Below are 27,925 nucleotides of genomic sequence, written 5' to 3'. Positions count from 1 at the left end.
TACGCGTAACGGTCATAACGGTCAACAACGTCCGCCATATTGAACTTTCTTGTTCATGGCCCCATCTTCACGAAATTTGGTAGGCGGCTTCCCTGCGCTAACCAAAACCGATGTACGTACTTATTTCGGTGGTATGACGCCACTGTCAGCCGCCATATTGAACTTTCCAACATCATTAATTCTCCAACTTCCTGTGTAGGTAGAAGGCTGAAATTTGGTACTTATTTCTGTGGTATGATGCCACTGTCGGCCGCCATATTGAACTTTTAACGGAAACCAATGTACGTACTTATTTCGGTGGTATAACGCCACTGTCAGCCGCCATATTGAACTTTCCAACGTTACTAATTCTCCAACTTCCTGTGTTGGTAGAAGGTTGAAATTTGGCAGGCTTATTCCTTACAGCTTACTTTCAAAAGTTAAGCAGGTTTCATTTCGAAATTCTACGCATAATGGTCATAACGGTCAACAACGTCCGCCATGTTGAACTTTCTTATTTATGGCCCGATCTTCTCGAAATTTGGTAGGCGCTTCCCTGCACTAACCAAAACCGATGTACGTACTTATTTCGGTGGTATGATGCCACTGTCGGCCGCCATATCGAACTTTTCAACAGTCTTTGTTACTTATGGGCCCATCTTCAAGAAATTTGGTACACGGGTGCCCAACGCTAACTGAATCCTACTTACATACATATAAAGGTCCATAGCCTGCAGCTCGGTCACCGTGTGAGGTGGCGTTGGGTCCCCCATCCCAACGCCTCCCACGTTGTTGGCTGCCTGCCTATATAAGGCCGTCCATCGCTCCAGTCTCTACATTCCCTTCCTTGCTTCGCCACGCGATTCACGTCTCCCAACTGATAACTACAGCCTTTTTGTTTAATCCATGGCTTCTTCGCTATTTTATTGTTTGTTTATTACAATTATAGTTATTGTGTAGGTATTTTAGACTTACTTTACATTGCTCAGGTACCCATTTCCTTTATCATTCCAATCCCCATTACCATGTCTATCGAGGTGATCACCATCGATCAAAGAACTGTCACCTACTGAGTGGTTTCCATGCCCGGAGATGGCACCTGCCTTTTCCATTCTCTGTATTACATATTGCAGGCCATATCAGGCTCACTCTTGATATCCGGAGGAACATTGTGTCTTATGTATTGAATGACTGGGACAGGTTCAAGGTGTGGACTGATGACAGTACAGGAGATAATTAGACTACACAGGAGCACTAGAAGAGTGAAATGCTTAAGCCCTTCACCTATGGTTCTGCATGTGAGTTGATGGCTGCCGCTGAATTGTTTGGTTGTCGCTTTCAAGTGTACCGAAATGGCCAAATATTTTACACCTTTCGACAACTGCCAATGCCTCTTAAACATCTTAGATTGACAGGTGACGATTTCAGTAGTGGACACTTTGATGTTTATGAATGTTTAAACTCTCAAAAGCTGGATGTGAAGTTATCGATGAAACCGGTTGTATGCTTACAACGCTTGACAGATGCCGAATGTCTCTTCAACACAAGTCCTACAAATACTGTTGTAATTGAAACAAACCATGAAACTCAAACCGATTATGACAGCAGCAATCCAAGCTGTGAGATTTGAGACAAGATTACTGTTCACATGGCCAACTGTAAGTTGCATGCTCAAGAGTAAGCTCAGCGCACAGCTTGGTCATATTACAACCGGAGGGCCGAACTGACAACATGGTATACAAAGAGATCTTAACAAATAATTATTGGCATATTTTCCCTCAGTTTAAAAAAGGTTTAATTTTCTTCTTAATAAAAATTTTAATGCAGTACTTCGCTGTGAAGCGCGGGTATTTTGCTAGTATACAGTATATATATATATATATATATATATATATATATATATATATATATATATATATAACCAAACTTAGTTTTCTAATTGCGGGCGGCACGGCACAGGTTTGCTTCCCAGGTCCTCCCTGCGTGGAGTTTGCATGTTCTCCCCGTGTCTGCGTGGATTTCCTCAGGGTGCTCCAGTTTCCTCCCACAGTCAAAAGACATGCAGATTAGGTGCACTGGTGATCCTAAATTGTCCTTGGTGTGTGTGTGTGTTTGTGTGTGTGTGTTTGTGCGACCTGCCTGGGGTTTGTTTCCTGCCTTGCGCCCTGTGTTGGCTGGGATTGGCTCCAGCAGATCCCCGTGACCCTGTAGTTAGGATATAACGGGTTGGATACTGGATGGATGGATAGTTTTTTTAATTTCTATATTGTTCCCAAAACACAGAACTTGGGAAATAACACATCACTTAATTAGCCCCGGAGTCCAATTAAAAACAGAAGCTGGTTGGAGCAAAAACCTGCAGCCACAGGGGGTCCCCCAGGACCGAGGTTGGGAAACACTGATCTAGAACTATGATATTGGTTGGTTTGGGAGCATGTGCTGATAGCACGTTGGCGCACCCACAACATGATGAACCACCTGGACTGGGACCCGAGGACAGTGGGTGACACTTCAGCACCAACCCCCAAGTTTTCCCTGCAAGTTGGAGAACCTGCTAGCAGGGCTGGATTGAGATTAATGTCATACCCAGGACAGAGCTACTGCTCAGAAAGAAAATTCTATTCTAGTTAAGCGAACATTAGTAAGAGTTTAGCTTAAAGCTTTATCCTTCCAAGACTGGCTTTTACATTTCCAGCCCCTAATTGGTTATGGAGGAGCAGAGACCATTACCATATCTACACTCCGCCCCTAACGACCGAGCCCACAAAATTACTAAGAATGGACTTGTTATCGAATGTGGGATGACCATTCTTAATGCTTATTTGTGATACCAGAGCCCCCTCAGCTTTAATGTCCTAAATGTACAAACACAGCATTAATATTGTAGTGTAAAACAGTTTTTTCGTTCACCGAATCCAGGGTTTTCTGTCTTCATTAAGCGGCTTTTTGAGATTCAGATTTACTGTACAATGTCAATTTTTCTTTGCCCTGGAGTGTTAGAGAGAATGAGAAGTTGGAAGGATGGTGTGTTGCCACACCCACCACAAGACAGACCACCTGATTTGGGACCCGAGTGCAGCGGGCGACACCTCAGTATCACACTGGAACAGTGTGAGGTTTGTTACAGTGGCTGGAGTGCCAATCCTGCCACCAACCCCCTAAGTTTTCCCTGTAAGTTGGAGTGTTAGAACTCAAATATTTCAAGAAAGATAAAAATCTCTTCCTTTATCTAATCTGAGTGATGATATTATGACTTATTTTAATAAACACAGGCAAATTATTATTATTATTATGTGGCTCCAGAATCCGGAGTTCAAATCCTTTGCCATTACACGGCCCATGTTTAGTCTGCACCTTCTCTCAGTGTGCATCTCTGGGGTTTTTCATCATTTCCCAAAGACATGAAGATTCGGTTAACTGGCAACTCTAAACCGTCTCAGTATGAATGAGGGTTGTGGGAGTGCCCTGCAATGAAAGGGCACCACCAGTTTCCTTCTTATGCCCAGTGCTGCTGGGATAGGCACCAGTTCCCCATGAACCTGAACTGAAAACATGGGTCATAAAATGGATGGATGGAAGGAAGGAAAGCATTAACAGCAGTGGTCCGATAACTGGCCTCATTTACAGTGAAGCTCACAGTCGTCTGTTCTCTAAGGCTCGGTGTCCCAGAAGCATATTTTTCATCAAGTGACCTCTTTGGGCTTCATCATTTTGACAAGTCTGGTCACTGCTACAGTTTTACACGGCAATTTCGCTTTCCCTTGGTCGGTGGGAAAATGGAAAGTTAGAGATTAAGAAAATATGACCTTTTCTAAAAATAGTCTGTTTATGTAAAACAGCTGCCAAAGAATTTTGGAAGTAATCTGCAAGAGAGAAAGAGAGAGGGAAAAAAAAAGTGCACTAAGAGGGAGGCCAAAGCAGCTTTTCAAGAGGGGCTCTTTGATCTCACCAGATGGGTGGGGGGCTTACAGGGGCTACTCAAACCTGCACACAGATGGTTTAAAATAGCCGGCACGATGTGCGATCCATTAAAGCGTATGCCATTTTGAAGTGTGAAATAAAGACGGGGCCAATAAGACGAACAGCTCTACACATGTACTTCCAAAGTCGCCCAGGCCCACCGACAAATAATTACACTTTGCTTTCTAACCCCCTCACTCACTCCCCAGCTCATATTAGTGTATTTTACCTGAACATCTTTATATAAACTTTAAACTGAAACGTTTTCACAAACAATAAGCAGGGAATTTGATTTCTCCCAATTAGCATTGCACGTGTAGACCAATGTCTTCATTTATGGCAACTTAAAAGATCGAGACATACTAATATTTTTATTTAAAACTTTAAATTATTGAGAAATACTAACACAATTTTTTATTAAGACTTACATGATTGAGAAATACTAACTTTTTTTTTTTTTTAAAACAGGACCACATTCCAAGGACATGACTTGCTCAAGACAGGCACTCAACTGGCAACCTTATGGTTTAAGTCGCAGGGCCTTAGCTGCTACACCGGTTACCCAGTATTTTAAAATCTTGCTTTTATGAAAGCTGAGGTCAACCAAGAAGCTGCAATTTGGCAAAGATAGAAAGAAATATATGAAAAGAAGAAGATATGAAATATAAAGATATGAAGGGTTGGGAGCGGAGCCCACCACATGACAAACCACCTGGATTGAGACCCGAGTGCAGCGGGTGACCAAAAAAAAATGCAGCATACCAAGTGGGTCTTTGGGAGGTTTGTGCAAACCAAACCAATGATCACTCCCATTCTAAAGGGCCCATCTTCTTAGATCTTGCTACAATTTTGCAGAGATGCCAAGGCCTGGTGTCGTCATCTCACTGTCACGTCCTGCTGTCTACCAGCCTACTTACATTCAGGCTGTCTTTATGTGTATTTGCTCCTTAAGCACCACTGTGTCAACCACCTGTCAGCTACAGTACTCAGGCTTTAGCGGAGACGTCGGCCGCAAGAGTGTCAAAGGTTTTAACAAACAGAATCAGAACTGCTTTTTGACGGTTTCATGATTTAAACCAGGGGTGACCAGCTCTGGTGCTGGTGGGCCGCAGTGGCTGTTGGTTTTTTATTCTAACCATCTTCTTAACTAGTGAGCCGTTTTTGCTGCAGATTAACTTGTTTTGCCTTCGTTTTACCCGACGTGACTCAGACCCCCTTAGTTGTTTCTTTTTTCCTTAATGAGCAGCCAAACAATAACGAGACACAAAACAAGACCAGCTCACCTGAAAATAAGGAAGGTCTTGGTCAGGCTGGTCTGCTCAGGTCACCAAAACATCTTGACGGTGGCCTTAGAAAAAAACAGAAAATCAACAGCCTGTTGTGGCAGCATGACAGCAGCAACAAGTCCTGATATTCAATTTTCTTCTTTCGGCTGCTCCCATTAGGGGTTGCCACAGCTGATTATATTTTTCCATATCTTCCTGTCCTTGTCATCTTGTTCTGTCACAGTCATCACCTGCATGTCCTTTCTCACCATATCCATAAACCTTCTCTTAGGTCTTCCTCTTCTCCTCTTGCCTGGAAGCTCTATCCCTAGTACCCTTCTCCCAATATACTCAGCAACTCTCCTCTGCACATGTCCAAACCAATGCAATCTCGCCTCTCTGACTTTGACTACCAACTGTCCAAATTGAGCTGACCCTCTAATGTCCTCATTTCTAATCCTGTCCATCCTCGTCACACCTAATGCCAATCTTAGCATCTTTAACTCTTCCACCTCCAGCTGTGTCTCCTGCTTTCTGGTCAGTGCCACCGTCTTCAGCCCATATAACATACCTGGTCTCACTACCGTCCTGTAGACCTTCCCTTTCACTCCTGCTGATACACGTCTGTCATAAATCACTCCTGACACTCTTCTTCACCCACTCCACTCTGCCTGCACTCTCTTCTCCACTTTTCTTCCATAATCCCCATTACTCTGTACTGTTGAACCCAAGTATTTAAACTCCTCCACCTTCGCCAACTCTACTCCCTGCATCTTCACCACTCCACTGACCTCCCTCTCATTCACACACACACACACACACATATATTCTGTTTTGTTCCTACTGACCTTCACTCCTCTCCTCTCTAGAGCATATCTCCACCTCTGCATGATATTTAATAAAGGCTTTAATTAACAACAAGAATCAACTTCTTCTTAAGAAACTTGTTGGAGTGAAATTGGTTGGAGTTTGAAGCCCCAACAGCTGACTCATCTGTCAGCTCGTTTCACATCTCATTTCTGCTTGGCTGCCATTTAATGAAGAAACGAATCAATTCAGAGGACTGAATCCTTAAAAACAGGGCTATTAAAATGAAGGGAAAAGGAGTTCATTAGCAGTGAAAACTGGGCACTGATTAGGAAAAGGGTGAGAATGAAAACCTGTAGCCACTGTGACCCACCAGAATCAGAGTTGGACATCCCGATTTAAAAACAAACGTGAAAAGATGTCAATCTGCTCATTTTGAGCTTTTTTTTCCGCATAGGGTTACCCCATGGGTTTGTGACATAAAAACACCAACTGAAGCTTCCGTTTCCAGTACAGAGCATGAGATCACAGACTACACAATTAAAAGGGCATGAACTTAGTATGGGGTCATATAGTGAAAAGAATACTGTATAGTGTGACATGGCTTAGGGCATAGGTGTCACACACACTTCCTGGGTGGCAACTGCTATGCCTTTTAATTAGCTTGTTTCTGTTCAGACAGCGCCATGTCAGACGGACATTTCTAAGCATGCAGATTTGTTCACTTCACATCAATGTTTTAGCCTTCAGTATTTAAACCGAGGTAAAGGAAAACCAGACCCCAGTGTCTTTACCTTCAGATCAAAAGTCGCACACTTCACACCACCTTAATCCACAAGTGCAACCCCCTTCCTGCCTTTAAGGAGTGCTCTGTTCCCACAGACGCCACCTCACGCTGTCACAATGGCTCACTATGCAGACATCGGTGATCAGCCTTACCTGATGCTGCTGCTTACAAAAGAGTGGTTTATCTATATACTGTATGTAAAAGCCAAATACCACTGACTCACTCATCATGAACCATGAGGACTTGGGACTTGAAATTTGGAATGTAGGTTACCCTTGGCCCATAGGTGCTTGCTAAGAAACGGTTTTAAAAATGTTGTGGTTCAAGCGCAAAATTTCTTATAGTGTTTTAGATATGTCTGTATGTCTGTCCGCTTTTCACGACAGAACTACTTAACGGATTTAGGTCTGGGTTTTTTTTCTTCTATAGTTTACTTGAACATTCCGATTGATTTTGCGACTTCTCTCATCACACTAAGTATCATAGTTTGCTTGCGGTACTGATTTATTTGCATGAATCCAAGAGAAAGGCTGCGGGTCAAGGGGAGGGGCCCTCCTGACTCGTGCGTCTGCCTCGGGGCGTGACCTTAACTCCGCTTAGTTAGCGAACGAGAGAACTACTTAACGGATTTAGATTGGGTTTTTCTCTATAATTTGCTTGAACAACCCATTGATTTTGAGATTTTCTTACTGTGCTAAGTACTATAGTTTGCTTGCGGTAACGATATATTAATGCGAATCCGAGACAGACTCATTGGACTGCGAGGAGGGGGGCGGGGCCCTCCTTAATCACGCGTCTGCCTCGGGACGTGACCTTAACTCCGCTTAGTTAGCGAACGAGAGAACTACTCAAAAGATTTAGATCGGGTTTTTCTCTATAATTTGCTTGAACAACCCATTGATTTTGCGACTTTATCGTGCTAAATAACACGAATCTGAGAGAGACTCATCATGCTGCTTAGTTAGTGAACGAGAGAACTACTTAACGGATTTAGATCTTTTTTTTTTTCTAGAATTTGCTTGAACATTCCAGTTGATTTTGCGACTTCTTTCATTGCCCTAAGAATTATAGTTCGCTTGCGAGAGCGATATATTCGCGCTAATCCGAGACAGAGGCTGCGGGCTGAGAGGACAGGGAAGGGTGACGTCAGGAGTAGAGAGCTGGGTGGGCCCTCCTCACTGTCCTGTTTCACTACTATGGGGGGCGAAGCCACAGGGGGATGACTAGTATAAATATAAATGCAGAGCACACAGAAACCTCTACCAACTGTAAGTTGGTGAAATGAATTGGTTGTCTTTGGCACCTCCAAATCCATCCATCCCAAACAGCCATCAGACAGGCTCAGCATTTACTTTTGCTGGTCAAATCCATCTAGATGTCAACAGAATGATTCGCTCACACCTTTGCATCATCTACCTGATTGTATTACAATACTACTTGAGTATTTTTCTTATATTTTATACACACAAAACACAGTAAGTCAATAATTATCCACACTTTTGTGATAATTTTGCTTGGATTGGTCGACAGCCTCCAAACTCAGTGTACTCTTGGAAACTTTGTGTGTCTGTGGTAAAGTTTCAACCTTCATCAGTCAGTTTCTCTTGTCATTTTCTACGACTAAACATGGCTGCTACACTCTCTTTCCATTTGTACCAAAAACAGCAGCAATCCGCTTTTTTACAGGCTGAAGGGGTACCAGGGGCAGAAATCCATAGAAGACTTTCTGCACAATATAGAGACAGTGTTTTAGCATGGCAGAGTGTTTACCAGGCATGCGTCCATCTCGCCGTGGTCAGTCTATCTTAGTGCTGTTGAGTACGACATCTGGAGTGGCTCAGCAATCCGATCCTTGCATGGAAGTCCCTTCCGTAGGCCCTGCATTACGAGGTTGGATTTTGAAAGTGGAGCCTGAGTTTGTTGTCTCTGCCTCCTGCGTTGCCTTCTGTCCTCTAGCTGCTGATTGCATCTTCATTCTCGAACGACCCAGCGCCAGCCACTTTGGTTGCCTGCGAGATATTCCCAATTCTCTCGGTCGATGCCTGTCAGTTTTAGGTCACGCTTGCAGAAGTCAGTGCTGGGCGGCCCACTGGGTGATGTCCTGTGGCCAGCTTGCCTAAAATCACATCCTTGGAAATGAGACCATCTGGCTCATTTGACATACAGTCATCTCTGGCTAAGGAGAAGATATATGCTCAGTGAGTCAGCTTGCTCCCCTGTATGGTGGTGTTGGTAACTTTGTTTTGCCATGTGATGCCAAGGATAAGTCATAGGCAGTGAAGGTGGAAGCTCTGTAGGCGATTTCCCTGCTTGGCATAAGTAGTCCAGGATTCACTGCCATACAGCAAGGCGCTGAGGACATATTCCTGGTATACCTTTCGTTTGGTGTTCAGGGTCAGCTGATTGTTCGTCCATACTCTCTTGCTCAGTTTGACCATCACACCGACAGCTCCTGCAATCCACCTGTCGATTTCACTATCGAGTGATAGGTTGCTGCTGATGATGGAAGCCAGGTAAGTAAAGTGGTCGGTGACTTCAAGCACTGTGCTGTCGATACTAATCGAAGGTGGAGCAGGAACGTCCTGGTCCATGACATTGGTCTTAAAGGTCTTACTGATACAAAGAAGATGGATCATGAATGGATTTAGAAGTTCAAAAATGGTAGAGCATTCCATGTGAAGAAGGAACCCACCTATGTCCACTCCCAGTGACGACATTGAGGAAGTCTGTAATTCTGACGAATGAATGAGGATTTCAGAAAACACATGAATCATTAAACTTCAGAGTTTCTCCGATTCTCAAACAAGACACAAGGCCTCTCACAGGTGACAAGAAGGTGGGAAAGACTTGACCTGGCATCACAGTGGTGAAATTAAAAAAAAAAATAAAGTAGCCGTCTTTGTGACATCCTTTACCCAGTGGGTCACATGGTCTTTAACATTTTTGTCTCACCTATGGTTTATATTCTTACGTCGATTTTGTCAGCTTTTAAAAAATGACTCTGCGCTTGCTTGTAAATTTATTTCTGCCGTGGTGCCTCTAGTTTTGTGCTTGTATGGTTTCACACACATATGTAAAGTGCATAAGTAAGAAAGTGAGGAAACGTGGGTAATATTCCAGTGACTAAGCTGGAAATCCTTCCTTTCACTCCAGTTACAGGCCTCTCTCTAATCTCCCATTTTTGGCTAAGGTGATGGAACACGTGGTTGCTACACAACTCCATGCTTTTCTTCTAGACAATACACTCTATGAGCCTTTTCAGTCTGTCTTTCGTACACAGCACAACACTGAGACGGCTCTTCTCCGTGTAGTTAATGATCTTCTCCGGTCTGCAGACTATGGTTCACTTAATATTCTCGTCCTTCTTGACTTAAGTGCAGCATTTGACACTGTTAATCATGAAATCCTCCTGTCACGTCTCTCTCAATCAATCAATCAATCAATCAAAATTTTTATTGTCATTGTAGCAATGACAACGAAAACACAATCACTCAAGTTAAAACTAAAATAAAAAGGGAATAAAATAAGTACCAAAATAGTCCATAACAGCACACTGTTATTCATTCATACGTACGTCATATTGCACTTGTCCCTTTGCCAATGTCAGCTTAGAGCTGTATTGTAACATGAAGGTGCACACAGCATGGTGATGGATGAAGGATAGAAACTGTTTCTCAGTCTGTTTGCCTTAGTCTTCATGGATCTGAAACGTCTGCCTTCACACAATACATGTCCTGGGTGTGATGGGTCCTGAAGAATTTTCTTGACGTTCCTGAGACAACAGGAACTATGTAGTTCTTCTAGTGAGGGGACAGGACAGCCGACTATCCGCTGGGTGACCTTAATGACCCTGTGGAGCTCTTTCCTCTGTGCTACTGTGCAGCTGGAGAACCACGCACAGAGATAGTAGGCCAGGATGCTCTCTACTGTGCAGCGGTAAAAAGACACCAGCAGTTTCTCATGGATGTTGTTCTTCCTGAGAACCCTCAGGAAGTAGAGTCTCTTTTGGGCCTTCAATGGCTCACATCATATCTCTCTAATAGGCAACAGTTTGTCACACTAGGCCGATAGAAATCCTCCACCTCACCTGTGTCGCATGGTGACCCTCATGGTTCAGTCCTTGGGCCATTACTCTTTCTACTTTATATCCTTCTTTTGGGTCAGATTATTCGCAGACGTGGGCTTAACTTCCACTGTTATGCAGATGATATACAATTATATCTTCGTACACATGATTCCTCTACAGATTCACCTCCCAGCACACTCACTGCCTGCACCACTTATCTTAAGCTATGGATGGAAAACAACTTTCTCAAACTTAATGCCAATAAAACTGAAGTGTTACTGGTAGGTCCAAAATCCCAACTTTCTAAGGCATCGAATTTCTCTGTTTCTGTTGATGGTACACTTGTCAAACCTGCTCCTGTTCTCAGGAATCTTGGTGTTTTGTTTGATCCATCACTTAAGTTTGAGCTACACATTATATCTCTGTCTAAAATGTAATTCTATCATCTCCGTCCATTTCTGCTATTTTAATGATGCTCAAACTCTAGCTCATTGTTTCAAAATGTCTCATATTGATTACTGTAATTTCCCTCTTCATCGGCCTCCCTGCAAAATCTACACAGAAGCATCAGTACCTTCAGAACTCCGCAGCCACACACAACGTTCTGCTCACGTCTCCCCTGTTCTCTCCCAGCTTCACTGTTCCATCATGGATTCAATTCAAGATTCTGCTTCTCACCTTCAAAGCCCAACATAACCTTTGTCCCACTCTACCTCACTTCACTCCTTGTCGCTCTCTCAGGTCCTCACACAGTCATCTCCTTACTGTCCCACGCACCAGACTCTCCACCCTGGGAGGAGGCAGCTCCTTCAGTGCTATGGCCCCTCTTCCTCAGTCTCTCCTCTTTCTGCACTTTTAAATCTCAACTGAAAACTTTTTTCTTCTACAAACTTTTGTCATCTGTGTGATTTTTTTTTTTTACTCTGCATCCAGCCCTGCAAGTAGGCCCTCCAACCTGCAGGAAAAACTTGGGGGTTGGTGGCAGAATTGGCACTCCAGCCACTGCAAAAAACCTCACACTGGTTCCATTCCATCTGAACTTGTGTGGTGCTGAGGTGTCACCTGTTGCATGGCTACACTCCGGTCCCAAACTGGGATCCTGAGTTGGTTTGTCATGTGGTGGGTGCGGCAATGCGCTGTATCAGCGCGTGCTCATAACATCTCTCTCTCTCTCTCTACGTGTAAAGCAACCTTGGGTTTGTAAAAGGCACTCAATAAATGTAACTTCTTATTATTATTATTACAAACCTCTTGGTTTGAAATATTTTGCTCACTGGGCCAAGCTGCCCTGCACTTTTGTAAACTGGGAAAGTGAGGAATTCCCTGTTTTAAACCCCAAAAGAAGAAGCACATACAGTACAATTGACCCGACTCTGAGATATGCTGAAACAGTGACTGTTTACAAAAAAAAAAATTTTCCCTCTAGGCCTGTGCAGACTGGATAGAACTGGATGTTGCATAAGGCTACTCTGCAACATTTAAATAAAGAAAATAAACCATTCATGTTCACATTTTCATTGAGTATATCCTGACAATAACAATTGTTCAATGTCACAGAAAACTTCACGGCTTCAGCTGCACCCAGAAATCATCACTTCTTAACTAAGAAATCCTTACCTTATGGCGACATAACATGCAGGTGCTTTTCTTTGTGCCTTTACAAAAGTTACTTTCCCAGCTATAGTCTCACTATTATAATGTGAATGTCATTAACATATTTATATTCCTGTGGAAAGCCAAAGTGAAAATGTAGGGGATCATCTTCAGGGCCTTATACAAGGAAGGCAATACCACCCCGAACCACAAAGAGGCGCTGTTGCCAAATGTTCTCTCTTTTCAACCTGCAAATTCTAAGAAGAACCCCAATGAAAGCAAATGTCCCCGCCCACAGAACCCAGAGCAGGCCGTGTCCGGAGAGAGGTGTCCCATTTTGGACGCTGACGTCAAGGTGGAAGGACCTAAGCTATTTTTGAATACCATTGGTAAGGCTGGATTGGCGGAGTTTATGTGTGGCGTACGTTTTGTGTTTTTTACTTTCTCGTATACAAAGTATAGGGAAAGTATTGTAATTGTCCAAAAATTTGACCACAAGATTTTGATGATTCTCAACGTTTTAGATCTCCCTGAGTCCAATTTTACTTTCTTTTAGGGAAAGTATTGTAATCGAAAGTATTGTAATCTCAACATTTTAGACCTCCCTGAAAAATTCGATTTTACAATTTTGATGAATCTCGATGTTTTAGACCTTTAGAGTCCGAAAATACCATTTTTGAAATTATGTTTGTGTGTCTGTCTCTATGCATGGGTGTGGGTGAGTGTGTAAACATGAAAAATTGAGTACACCTTCAGTTAAGTCAAACAAATTTTACACACAAGTATTAGGTACAAAACGTAGATTTCTATCAACAATGAGCTATTTATGCTAACCGGAAGTGGTACTTTACCTTTTATTCATGCAGCTGCAGAGTCCGATTTATTCAACTTTCATCTTCTTATATAATACGCTACCGTGGCTCTCCGTTTCTCTGTCCAGGATTTTAAATCACCTGTAACTCGCAAACCGTTTAACCAATTGACGTGAAATTTGGTACACATATACTATGTGACATCTTTTATCCATTTTTAGGGTGATGATATTTATTAATCTTTTTATTTTTATTTTATCGTAGAATCAACTCTTGGCATCATGCAAGCAGGGCGGCCATGTGGCACATGCATACAGGCACCGTTCTCATTCCCTACCACCTTCACCATCATTTCCTCTACCTCTTCATATCTTAAGTCATTCTTGAGGCAGATTGAAGACTTAAGTGCCAACTTAAGTGAACAATTTAGGAAAACGTACTAAGTAATTGCAACATAAACACTGACTTAATCAGTTTTAATGCGAAAAGATGCTGATGAAAGAAGAGAAAAAGCAGGTGACGGGAGAGGAGAAAAGAAGAGCTGCTCAGGAAGCAGCAAGCGCATCAACCTCTTGTGATGGACAGCCGGGTCCCATGCCCGGCCGGGATGCCCCTGCTGCATATGTTCCGGGGGAGCCACCATGGACGGCTCAATACCTCCCCCGGGATGCTAGGTGGCAGCCTCCCTGGCCAATGTTCATTTCCCACTCTCCCGTGTGGCTCCATGGGACATGGAGTCCTCCACAGCCTAGGTGGGAGATAGGGCAGCCGCTAGGGGGTGCTGCCAAAACTCAAGAACCCGGCTGGACGAGTCATCAGCCCCACCCGGTGGTGCAATTGGGACAATGTGGTCAAGCACCTGGAACACTTCCGGGTGGGGTATAAAACGGGCCAGCCTCCACCACTAAAGAGCCAGAATCGGGAGGAAGAGGACAAGGTTGCCTGGGAGGAGTGGTGGTACAAGGTGGAAGAGTTGTTGGTGTTGTTTAAGTGCTTTTGGGACTGTGTATTGCCTGTGGGTCATGGGGAAGACGTGCGCCCACGGGTGAAGAAAAAATAAAAAGCCTGTGTGTTTTTCCATGCGCCTCTGCGTAGTCTGTGCCGGGTCGGGCGCTATATAGCGTCTTTCACACTCTGAGCAAACGAATGCTAAACGTACAGAGAAGGAGGATGAAGACTATAAGTCAAGTGTATTCACTGCACATTATCGTGCAGCATGCCGTTACTGGTACTTTTATAATAATTGTTTAATATATTATTAATTTGATTTATTGTTGATGGTTGTTTAAGTACATAATATAAAAATATAATCATTGTCCTGTGGTTTACTCCTCAAATATCCATCCATATCTGAGTATACGAGAAAGTCAAGGGGAAACCACTCCAGGAGTTTTATTCTTTGATGAAATGGGGTTCCCTTACTGATGCAAATCAACAAATAATCTGTCTTACAACTCTTCTAGCCTATAGCCTTCTTTAAAAAAGAATTAGGACAATTAAAATTGGGAAAACAAATTCAAACAACAACGAGAGCACCCAATCCTGCTACCGTATATCCAGACAGGTGTGTTAGTCTTTGCAGCAGAAGAGAAAAAGTGACAACAGGAAGAGATTAGTACTGACAGATTTTTAAGGAGCTGAAAGACACCTGACTCTTAATAAAGGCTGAAGGACATTGGGTTGGTATTATTAAACATCCTTAAAATGTTGGCACCCTGCTGCAGCAATCTGTATAGACCAGGGGTCGCCAAGTCCGGTACTGGGGACCCCCTGTGGCTGCAGGTTTTCATTCTAACCCTTTTGTTTTTAATGAGTGCCCTGTTTGTGCTGCTAATTAACTTCTTGTGAATTAAATTGCTTGTTTAAGATTTGCTCCCATAAATTTCTTCATCATTCCCCTCAATTGCTTCATTTCTTTCCTTAACTGGCACCCAAACAAAAATGAAATGTGAAGTGAGGGAGGTCAACAAAAGACCAACCAAGTCAGGGCCTCAAACTCCAAGCAATTTCACTCCAAACAGCTGCTTAATGAGGTGTCGATTCTTGTTGTTAATTAAATCAGTTCTTTAATTCCATGGCTTGTTGTGGCTCTCATTGTGCAATAGCAGACATTTCCAAAATTGTTGATTTTCTCTTTTCTAAGAGCACCGTTCAAATGTTTTGAGCAGATCAACAATCCTGAGACATTCATCTTTCTTTATTTTCAGATATTGTATGATGGACACCACTTGTTTTGGCTCATTTTATATCTCATTATTGTCTGGCTGCTAATCAAGGAAAAAAAGAAACAATTAAGGGGTCTGAGTCTGCAAGAGCAAGTCAATTAAAATGAATTCAAAAGAAGTTCATTAGCAGTGAAAACAGGTCACTAATTAAGAAAAGGATTAGAATTAAAATCTACAGCCACGATGGTCCTCCAGGACCGGAGTTGGCGACCCCTGGTATAGACCAGTGGTTTCCAAACTCGGTCCTGGGGACCCCTTGTGGCTGCAGGTTTTCGTTCCAACCAACTTCCGTTTTTCATTGGACTCATAGCATAATTAAGTTAGTCGTTATTTCCCAGGTTTGGTGTTTTAGAGTCAAAGTAGAAATTACAAACTAAGTTTGGAAGATTTTTATTAAAATGTAATGAACAGTTATATGGGGAATATGTAGTCGTTAACAGTATTTTTAACCTAATTTCCATTGTTTTTCCACATGTTCTGGTTATTTAATTGATTATGTACTAGTTAGCGAGTCTGACACTGAAGTTGTTGCAGCTTTCATCATCCTGGGTGTCTGCCGTTCTGGTTGTTAATTTTCACTATTAGGGTTAAATGAAGGGAGCAAATTACACAGGAAAACTAGAAAAGTGATTCAACAATTTATAGCTTTAGAAAAAAAAAAAACATTTCTAAATGTCTTATAAATGTAAAAACCATACTGTTGTGTTTTTCTGAATGCAGAATAAGAGAAGAGTAAAAAAAGCCCAGCTAATCAAATGAGATCAGTTGTTATCGATTATTATCACCGATTGTGAAGCTGGTTGGAACAAAAACCTACAGCACAGGGGGTCCCCAGGACCTGTGTGGACCTGTGTTTCTGTCTTCTACAGTTTGTTTGAAATAAATTTTTTAAATCTGCTCTTTCATTTTGAATAGCCCTTGTACTTGTATGCAAAATCTGATGAAGTGAAAACATACTCCAGTTATTGTGTTTACATACACACACACAGACAGACACACACACATAATTCCAAAAACAATATTTTCGGACTCAGGAAGGTCTAATATGTTGAGATTCATCAAAATATCAAAATGGAATTTTTGGAGGATTCCAATATTTTCTCTATACTTCGTATATGAGAAAGTAATAAGTTGTAACATCTGTTACGGCCAAAACCCGAAATCAGCCAAAGCGGGAAGTGTCCGGTCAAATCGGGAAATGGCCAATGTCGTTGTAAATTGACTGGCCGATCTTTTCCTCGATTTTGGGATTTGGCCGGCCAGTTTGCAAAACAGCATGGGGCGATCTGCCAAAGTTGGAAGAAAAAAGGCATGAGTAGCGATTTGTTGTGCACTTAGTAGTGCAATTGCATCAAGTGTAGCCTTGTCGGCTCTTGTTCAGGAAGCAGACGCCACTTGGATGTTTCACAATAATTAAGATTAGGTATATAAGTAGGTTTCACATTTCTGTTATCATTTTAGCCCTAAAATAGCGACTTAACATAAGGGACCTATTTGATTGACCTTAAGGTTAGTGTTTGGGCAAGGGGAAGGCCATCTCAAGTGGCGTCCGCTTTCTGAACAAGACCCTCGGATAGTCTTACATCAGCACATCGAATTTTGGCCAGGGAGTTCTCACCACTTCACGAAATGGCTGGCCAAAGTAGCATATACACTGGTCACTTCTAGTAATTTGGACTTTGGCCACACCTCTCAGCCAAAATGCGAAATGGCTGGCCAATTCGGGAACTGGACGAACTTCAGGCTTTGGCCGTAACACATCTATTGTGACAGACATCCAGGGACCTGGGATGCCACGAGAGGGGAAGGACCGGGAGAAAGGCAGTATCTTCCCTGGAATGTAAGAGGGCAGCCACCCTGGATTGTATGGGGGCCACGGACGCGGGGAGCTCAACCCTGTGGAGCGACGTGGCCACCGCCAGGGGATGCCTGGGCAGCTCCATAATTGCGGTGTGCAGCACTTCTGCCACACCCAGAAGTGCTGCCAGAAGAGGAGCTGAACTCACTTGCAGCACTTCCGGGTGTGCTGGTTGTTAATTGGGAAGCATCTGGAGGACTTCTGGATGCTGTATAAAATGGGCCACCTCACTCCACTCGGGAAGCCGGAGTCGGGTGCAAGAGGATGGAGCTTGTGAGTGAGGAATTGGAGGCGGCAGAAGAGAGAGTGAAAAGGAGCTTTATTATTGCTATTTTGTGCACTGGGGTGTTAGCCTGTAAATAAACGCATGTGTTTTGGGACATTTTGTGTCTGCCTGTTTGTGTCCGGATCCGAAATGCCACACTAGGCATGTTTTTATTTATTTAAAAGAGCTTCTGTTAAAAGCCACATTTTCCCCCTGGGGACAAATAAAGTTCTCTCTATCTATATATATTGTAGGAAACCAACCTGGACAAAGGTCTCTACGTGTAACTGCCAAACAAACCTGCGTGATTTTGGAATGTGGAAAGGAGACTGGAGAAAAGCAGGAGGACATGTAGTTACAATGACCAGGCCGAATTCTGAAAGTGGTCTCCTAAAGCCGTGAGATAGCAGCGTGAACCACTCCGTCACCACCACTTTATATTTGCGTTGCATATCTGTTTGGTCGTTGAAACACATAGCAAGAATACAGCTATTGTCTTTCTTACAATGTGTGTACTTTGTTTAAGCTTGATAATCTGCACCGAACTGCGAGAAGGGCATCATATAACAATAAATTGAATTGAAGTGCTAATGGACTTCTAGATCAATGGCATGACCTCCAGCAGTATGTTTGTTAGCAGTCAGGTGTGTGAGGCCCTCCTGATATGGTGCAGTTTCTGAGATAATGGTACACTGTGGAAATAGACTATTAGGAAAACACGGCAAAAAAAATGAGGCTGCTTACCTGCTAGGTCCATTGGCGGCCTGGAGAGGCTGACTAACCGCTACATCCAAAGTGTCCTGTCAAATCAAAATAGAAAGTAAAAAGGAAAAATCAATAAATGTCCTCCTTTGTTGATAAGCAGGGTGCAGAGTGACTTTGCTCTATAAATATTCTGGCTTCTGGCACAAGGCCTCTAACGCTGTGCTACACACCATACCACCCACATACCCACACTATTTCTTCAATTCCACCATGGGGGTAAACGTTAACATTATACAAAGTTATTGTCCGATATACCTGCATTTTTATCACTCTTTAATTTAATATTGTTTTTATCATTATGCTGCTGCTGGAGTACATCTATCAAATATACCGCTCAAGAAAAATGAAGGAAAGACTTAAAATCAAAGTCTAACACCAAGTCAATTAAGCTTTGTGGATATCAATCTGGAAGCGTAAGAGATTGTGAATCTACTTCACCTGCTTTGGTGCAAATGACAGTGACAACAGGTGACCTGGAGAGGCAACAGCAAGACACCCCCCGAAAAGAGACACAGACACCTGCTCTTTCCGTACCCTTGTCAACGGATTCTTTTCTAATTTGTCTGTTTTGCTTGTCACTACTGGTAACACGTGGCGATACCTGCAGCCGACTAAAGTTGCACAGGCAGTCCAGCTCCTCCAGGATGGCAAATGCACACATGCCGTCACAAGAAAGGTCTCAAGAACATGAATGAGACACCAGGAGCCGGGTCATTAAATGAGGACAGCTGGACAGGGTGGCAAAAGGGCATCAACTCCTCAGCAGGACTGCTATCTGCTCCTTTGTGCGAGGAGGAACAGGAGGAGCACTGCCAGAGCCTATAAAATGAATCCCAATTGGCTAATGGGGTGCATTTTTCTGACCAAACTGTCCCAAGCAATCCCCATGAGGGTCGAGATGACGGCCTGATGTCCACTAGTGGGACCTGTGCTCACAGCCCATCACTGTGTAGCTCAATTGGCATTTGCTAGAGAATACATAATTGGCAACTTTGCCATTGGCGCCCCGTTCTCTTCACAGATGAGAGCAGGTTTGCACATGTGACCAACGTAAAAGTGGTGAACGTTATACAGCCTGTAACATCATCAGGCAAGGCCGGTTTGGTGGCAGGTCAGTAACGGTCTGGGTATGCCAGACTACGATACCCTGACTGCTGTTAGGTATTGGGATGAAAGCATCAGAGCCATGCTTAGACCCTTACGCTGGTGCAGTGGGCTCTGGGTTCTTCATGGTGCAGGACAATATGTGAAGGCAGTTCCTGCATGACAAAGGCACTAAATGCCACTGACTGACCCACACGTACCCTAGACCTGAATCCCACTGAGAACCGCTGGGATGTTGTTATGTATCCGTGCATCCGACACTGCCAAGTAGCGCCACAGACTGTCTAGGAGCTCACGGACACCCTGATCCATGCCTGGGAGGAGATTCCCCCCATGAACACCATCTCATCAGGAGAAGGCCCAGGTGTTGTTGGGAGTGCATAAAGGCACATTATACACGCTACTGAGTCACATTAGGGGTTGTGCACGCGTTGCTCTGACGTGGAATCGGCCTTCCCTGCATTGATGACTTTGGTTTCTATGGACCGTTTTTACATAATTTTGTTCTCAATGAATTACAAAAGATTACTCAGTAAAGATTTTCCACTTGAATATCTCGTTCATCGAGATCCAACGTGTGACGCAAGTGTTCCCTTCATTTTTTTATTTTGAGCAGTGTATTTTGACTTTCTTGACTGGAGAAACTTCTGCGCAGCAAAGCGCCTTTCAGCACTCCGTGCACAGATTTACCACCAGACAGAACAATCGGGCCTTTCTAAGGCTTTTTCTCTTATAATAGTGACAACTCCTGATGAACGTAAATCACTGCCATGCAAACTGATATTAGTCCAAAAAAAAAAAGTATTACAAGACTTCCCAATGTAGTTTCAAATCTGAAATAAATGTGAGAGAGTGTCAAATCCAGTTGGCAGTGGGTAACTCTGGCCGGCCTCCAAATCGCAGGTCTCAAAACAAGCCGTGCAGCATTCTTCTTCTTCTTCCCTTTTCACATCGCTCAGCAAGTGTGCGTAAATGAATGAGCTCACATGCACACGCTGCAAATTTGCTTCCAAGATTTTTATCTCCATGTAGAATTATTTGCAATTTGGAAGAGCAAAAAAATACACACATATTAACAAACCACAGGTACCACGTAGACCAAAGTGCACAAAGCAAAAGCGGCCGTCGCTTACAAAACTGCAAATGCAAGCATGTGCTCGGAGTGGGGGCGAGCAGCCAGATGCCACGGCAAGGTTCCAGGAAAAGATTTCCTTTGGCTCTTGTGTTTTAAAAGCGTTAACAGTAAGCAGCACAAGGGCAGTAGTGGGCTTGGGGTACACCTGCCTAAGTTTTTGTGGGTTTATCTCAAAAGGAAAAGAATAAAACGAGAGATGCACCCTGCAGAGTATCCTAAGCAAAATAACAGTTTCTGACATTGTAAAGCACTGCGTGATGATACTTTTAAAATGAAACTGGACAAATATATGAAACAAACAACTATCACTTTGTAAACGCAGGGGTCTCCAACTTCAGTCCTTGAGGACCACCGTGGCTGCAGGTTTTCATTCTCACCCTATTTTTAATTAGTGACCTGTTTGTGCTGCTAATTAACTCCTTTTCCTTTCATTTTAATTGGCTTATTTTTTTAAGATTTGTTCCCCTGATTTTGGTTCATCATTCCTCTGAACTGCTTCATTTCTTTCCTTAAATGGCACCCAAACAGAAATGAAATGTGAAGCGAGTGAGCCAAGAGAAGACCAACCAAGTCAGGGCCTCAAACTCCAACCAATTGCTTAATGAGGTGCCGATTCTTGTCATTAATTAAAACTTGTTCTTTATTGTCATGGCTTGTCACTGCTCTCATTGTGCATTAGCAAGCATTTCCGAAACTGTTGATTTTCTCTATTCTGAGACCACACTGTCAAAATGCTTTGTGGACCTGGGCAGATCAACAATCCTGAGACATTCATCTTTCTTTATTTTCAGATATTGTATGATGGACACCAGTTGTTTCGGCTCATTGTATATCTCATTATTGTCTGGCTGCTAATTAAGGAAAAAAGACACAATTAAGGGGTCTGAGTCTTCAAGAGCAAGTCAATTAAAATGAATTCAAAAGAAGTTAATTAGCAGTGAAAACAGGACACTAATTAAGAAAAGGGTTAGAAGAAAAACCTGCGGCCACGGTGGTCCTCCAGGACTGGAGTGGGGGACCCCTGTATGTAAAGCACTTTGCAAGAGTCCACACTGTGAGAGAAGCCATTAAACTGGGGCTTGTCTGCACTGTAAGGCGCTTTGTGAGTGGCCATCATGAAAAACAGCACACACTCACACCTGGTAGGGGGGCAGAGCCATTATAACAAACTGAACGGATTACTCTTCTGTCTGTAATTGTATTTACAGAGAGTTTACAACTTGAGTACGGTTATTAATTTAATTATATTTGGATTTTATTCAAATCAAAAAACATTCCATAAAAATAAGTCAAGTTTTACAAAAATAGGTTCAAAACAAATCAACCCCCACCCCATGAGAAAGACAGCTAGGCCAGCAGAGTAAAACTTTAAGCTAGTAAAAATACTGTAAGTAAATGGATAAATTAATAAAGGAATATAGATAAATAGAGTAAAAGAGGAGAGAGAATCTGCTTCCTCAATTTAAATACTTATTCTAAAACTTGGGGGGGCTTTGCCCCCTGCTCACTTCACTTGCTGACCACCCCACTCGACAACCCCCCTGTCTTCACGTTGTGAAGAGGGGGGCTGAACACACCCTAAGGAGACGCATTCGCTACTTCGAAACTCCCTCTTAAACGGTGATACAATGGGAAACAAATACAATTTTTTTTTACCTCCTCTTTGCTCGATCAGCTGCTGCCGTGTCGTGCAGTGTGGTCAGCATCTCGCACAGTGCACTTCTGTCATATCACATACGTCCATATATTCAATCTCTTTTCTTTTTTACCTTTACATCAATATCGCATTGAATTTTGATTCCATGTTTGGAATTACATCGTGGAAACGCAACATATAACTGCCCTTGAGTGAATATCGTTTCTTTCTCACTACAAGAAATGTGTCTGACAATAGCATTCACACAAATGAGAAATGATTTCTTTCACGGGATTTCACGAAACAACAAATCTATTAATTCTCGTGGGTACGCCTATTCATTGGGAAGAAACACTGCTTTTCCCTGATGGCAACACAAATTAGACGATCTACAAGTCTCCGACTTAAAGTTTAAATCCGAACAATAAATTTGAATTCTTTTTGCTGTTCCATTATTTTACCGAGTAATAATTTTCGTTTGTTTGCGCTAATGGTATCTTTACTGTCCATTTTTTGAGTGTTTCAAATTTTTGTACTTCCATTATCTCTAACCTGTGTACCGCGGCAACGTTTTTGAATTCTTTACGACGTTCTACTTTGTCATCTACTCTTTGTCTTTTATTTTCAGCCCTGGTTGTGGTTAAATCCCTTGGCACAAAGTCTCATCTCGCGGGACGTGAAAGTCTCTCACATCACGTCTCGTCTCGTCTCCTTCCAACCTTCCAAGATTTTTTTTTTATAATAGACGGATGTTATTGATCAGATCCTGCCAGGTTTTGAAAAAGTTTTACACAACTCCTCTAAGTGTGAATTTGATTTTTTCCAATTTCAAATAATATAACACATCAGTTACCCACTGACTTAGAATTGGAGAGTTAGGATTCTTCCAGTTGAGTAAGACAACTCTACGAGCCAGTAGTGTAGGAAAGGCAATTCCAGTTTGTATGTCCTTCTCCACTTTAAGCCCTCCTGTAAGCCCACAAAACGCCGCAGTCAGTGGATTAGGAGGGATTGTGACCCCAAGGCTGCCTGAAAGGAATTTACAGTTTTTGGTGCAGAATGATGTTGATTTGGTGCAGGCCCAGTGAGGCTGGAGCTCGATTGCAGCGTTTGCAGGTTGGCTCTTGCCCTGGAAACATTTTGGACAATTTTAAATGAGAGAGATGCGCTCGATATATAAATTTAAGTTGAATAATTGTATGTTTTGCGCATATGGAGCTCGAGTGAATTCTGTGCATTGCTACTTTCCACTCCTTTTCTGAGATATTGAGTGAGAGATCCTTTTCCCACTGAACTCTGGGATCTTTGAAAGTTTTATGTATTACGGAAATGCTGTCCGAGTCCTCAAGACAGATCAGTATTTATATAGATACACAGAGGTGGGTGGAAGGTGAGGGAAATTGGGCAGGTTCTGTTTAACAAAGTTTCTAATTCGAAGGTAGTGAAAAAAATGTGTTACTGGAAAGTTAAATTTGGAGTGTAATTATTTGTAGGATGCAAAGACATTGTCTATGAACAGATCTTTAAGTGATTTAATCCCGAACGTTTTCCAGACATTAAAAACAGCGTACGTTTGAGCGGTTGGGAAAAGGTCCTTCTCATGCAGACGTGCCACAGATAAAAGATTCTCTGTCTTAAAATACTTCCTCCATTGGTTCAATATTCTGAGTGAGTGAAGCATCATTGGGTTGTTAGTATATTGGCGATGACTTGTACTTATTGGGGTACAAAGCAAGGAATATAAAGAAGTGCTGCAGGATTTTATTTCTATTATGGACCAAGCCACATTTGGTCCATGTCCAGGTTTTTATAGTTTGTATATTTGCTGCCCAGTAATAAAACTGAAAGTTTGGTAGAGCCATGCCACCTTCCACCTTATTTATATCAATTCAAATTAGAAAAGAACTCCTGGCTTTCCAAGGTGATATTGAGCCGGTCCCCCCCATACACCCTACCAACCCCACAAAGAATACCAAAGGATTACACCTGTCCCATCCAGCATTTTCTGGCCCACTGCCCTCCTCATGTTGGCAAGCCAACAAGGTACTATTCACTCTCTCAGCTGCCACATCAGTTTCAGAAGTCGCTGACCTTGCCAGTTTGCTGATGTGCCAAAGCCATTAAAACATATTTCCTTTGGGATCAGAGGTTCTCAGCTCTGTAACCCTCTGAATCGAATTACCATGGACGCCTTCAGTCGGCCTCTCACTTTCTAAAGTGCAAAACAGTGGTGACAGGACAGGACACCCTCTGCCCTGCAAGTATCTTGGAAAAAAATTATTGACGGCCACAGTGCCGCCTGCAGAATTTGGCATGGATCTCATTGCTGTTTTGCAGCCCTTGGTTTACAAGAAGGTCCTGAATGCCATCACAAAATCTCAAACACCTATTTAGTTGGTAATCGGGCAGTTAGACCAGACAAACAGAGAGAAAAACTAAAAAACCAGGCCAGGAAGTAAAAGTGGGGGCTTCCAATCTGCAGGGATCGTTTTTGTTGGGGGTTAAGGGCGGGTTAACAGATTTTGTTACAGAATCATTTTTACAATATATACCTAAATTATCTGAGGGATCTGTAGTGAAGGGAGGGGGCAGGGTGAGGAGACCCTGGAGAGGTGGAGGAATGAAGCAAGGTCAGTAAGACCATCACAACGGAATACATGTGTGTGAATGAGAGGAAGGTTTGAGGAATGGTGAGGATGCAGGGAGTAGAGTTGGCGAAGGTGGATGAGCTTAAATACTTGGGATCAGCAGTACAGAGTAATGGGGATTGTGGAAGACAGGTGAAGAAGAGAGTGCAGGCAGGGTGGAGTGGGTGGAGAAGAGTGTCAGGAGTGATTTGTGACAGACGGATATCAGCAAGAGTGAAAGGGAAGGTCTACAGGACGGTAGTGAGACCAGGTATGTTATATGGGCTGGAGATGGTGGCACTGACCATAAAACAGGAGACAGAGGTGGCAGAGTAAAAGATGCTAAGATTTGCATCTTTCATCGTTCATCCTCAATGGCCACCGTTCAGCCACAACCAGGTCACCACTTGCAGCATTACCAGCCGCCCACCGAGAACGAACTGGGCAGCCATGTGTGGTGGACGGGCAATGAAATGCCCCCCTCCACTCCATCCAGCCTGCGTCCAGTCAGAAGCAGTAGCTGCGGTGGCGTAGTGGGCGTGCAGCAAACTGCCCCATCAAGCCTCCGTCCTGGACAAGAGCGATTAGCTGTAGCCCCGGTGACTATGGACCACAGCTCATGTCACAGTTTTGGCCTCAATCATCGGTGCAGCTTAGTTGGCAGACACTTCCATAGCCCCCCTGGACACTTCAAAGACCACTGCAACAATACAATCCACTCAAAACTAATTCAGTTTTTCCTTCCCCACTGACCTGAACACACTTTGCCAAGTGGCGTTAATTCCCGGACATTTCCGCATTTTCACCGAACTCAAAGCAGCTTAGGGGAACACTCTCCCCCTGCCCATTCATTTTACAGGGGATTTCACATAAAAATTAAATCCATTGACCCGGTTAGAAAGCCAGCTCTACCTGGCCGTCCGTTACATTTAAATTAGATATTTAGAATTGATTGGATTAAACTTTCCTGTGGTGGGCTGGCGCCCTGCCCAGGGTTTGATTCCTGCCTTGTGCCCCGTGTTGGCTGGGACTGGCTCCAGCAGATGCCCGTGACACAGTAGTTAGGATATAGCGGTTTGGATAATGGATGGCTGGATGGATTAAAGTTTCTTAATCCCACAGGGAAATTCAGAAGGTATAATTTAGAGAAGATAAAATAGATAAAGTGAAGACCCTGCTAAAGTGAAAGGTGAGACCCTCACCCCTCAAACTACACAACAGCAAGTCAAACGCTATTGATGTATAAAAATGGTGACTTCCCTTTGTTAGGCAGTTTGTCACTGACAAAAGTAACATTAAAGATAATTCCGCTATTAGTGCACAAATAAATCCCGCCAGGGATAATAAAGCAAAACCTAAACTAATAGCAAGTGCTTCGATATTCTGGGATTGATTATATATACAGTAACTTCTTATCACATGATCCACACTATCCACATTGTGTCTGCTGTAAAGGGACTTCATTTAAAAGGTTTAACGCATTTTAAGGAGTCTCTTTGGGCCTCTTATGGGTATCGAACCATACACTATCCATGCCGGTCAGAGCAGCCTTCCTTTTCTGTTCTCCTCCGTGTTGAACGTTGGTCAACATTCTTTGCTCAATTCTCTACATTAAAGTAGCAAAAGGACAGACAAACGTCTACCTGATCAAATGAATCAAGCGGCTTGTCACACACAGGCAGTCAATGGGCTTAACTGAGGGTAAAACGCCGGGCCAGGGGTAGACGAAGTGCACCAATGAGGGCGAGTCAAAATTATGTTAACACTAATGAATTCTTTTTCTTCTGCAGATGAGATGTATACAATTCAATACAATATAATTTTTTTTTTTTTTGTAGTGCCCAAAATCACACAAGAAGTGCCGCAATGGCCTTTAACAGGCCCTCCCCTCTTGACAGCACTCCCAGCCTTGACTCTCTAAGAAGACAAGGAAAAACTCCCAAAACACCCTAGTAGGGAAAAAATGGAAGAAACCTCAGGAAAGGCAGTTCAAAGAGAGACCCCTCTCCAGGTAGGTTGGGCGTGCAGTGGGTGTCAAAAAAAAAAAAGGGAGTCAATACAATACAATACAATACACAGAACAAATCCTCAATACAGTATAAAAATAAAAATTTTAGAAGTACGGAACAGAATTTAACAGTAGATGATATCACATAATATGATTTGGATTTGTTTAGAGTCCTGGAGACCTCAACCATCAAGCTGCATCCCCCATTTGGCCATTCCACAACTGAAACAGCACTAATCCGATGAAAGGACCATCCTACCCCACAATTCCTGCAATCCTCCATCAGGGATGACTTTACCTTAGGCAGGCAAAACAACTTGGCAGGTGGGCCGTGGCACCAAGTGCCACATTTGAGTACAGAGAAGAGAGTATACCACGGGTGACAGATTCAAATTTAAATGGTACTGTTGCTCGTTGGTTTTTGTGTGTGGCAACACGTTGAGACATTCCTGTAAGTCATCTTCCACATATGAAGTATGTTTTGTGAATAATTTGATTCTGCCATTCAAATGTTAACATAATTTGGACTCACCCTGTACTTGGGAATTAATTCCATGTGGCTGTTGGTTCTGGTATAGTGCTGCCATCATACAAAGTCAAATAATTGTTAATACAAAGTACAGTGAAACCTTGGATAGCAAGTAACTTGATCTGCGAGAGTTTTGCAAGACGAGCTAAAATTTTTAATAAATTTGAACTTGATAAACAAGCGATGTCTTACAATACGAGTAGTGCATATACACTTTGTCTGCCGAGTGTCACGTAGGGATTGTGGGTAATCATCTCCCATGCTCGGTCTCAGTCGGCGGCTCAACATCCGTACGAGCGTATACTGTTTACTATAGCATTGTGACCACGTGTGTGTGTGTTGTAACGTGCGAGTCGCTGTCATGCACCCCAAAACACGAAGCTGAGTCTCAGTACTTTACCGACAGCAGCTTTATTCAGCTTGAAACAGGAACAGCACGGTTATTTATTGTAGCGTGATCTGCCACTCTCCTATACACAGGGCGGGGTCGTGACCAGGTTGATG

The 27,925-nt window shown here is 43.0% G+C and overlaps 1 protein-coding gene across 1 annotated transcript in view; it reads right to left on the bottom strand.

The window, feature by feature from the left end:
- LOC120518222 (pleckstrin homology domain-containing family H member 3-like) overlaps positions 1-27,925 on the bottom strand; it is a 158,606-nt gene that overhangs the window by 67,657 nt on the left and 63,024 nt on the right. The window contains exon 2 of the mRNA XM_039740902.1: positions 18,362-18,417. Within this exon, the coding sequence (XP_039596836.1) occupies positions 18,362-18,417 (56 nt within the window). The remainder of the gene's footprint in view (positions 1-18,361; positions 18,418-27,925) is intronic.

Source organism: Polypterus senegalus, chromosome 17 (genome assembly GCF_016835505.1).
Source record: "Polypterus senegalus isolate Bchr_013 chromosome 17, ASM1683550v1, whole genome shotgun sequence".
Classification (NCBI taxonomy): domain Eukaryota; kingdom Metazoa; phylum Chordata; class Cladistia; order Polypteriformes; family Polypteridae; genus Polypterus; species Polypterus senegalus.
The sequence above is the reverse complement of the archived record's forward strand: the minus strand, read 5'-3'. Positions and strand labels throughout refer to the sequence as shown.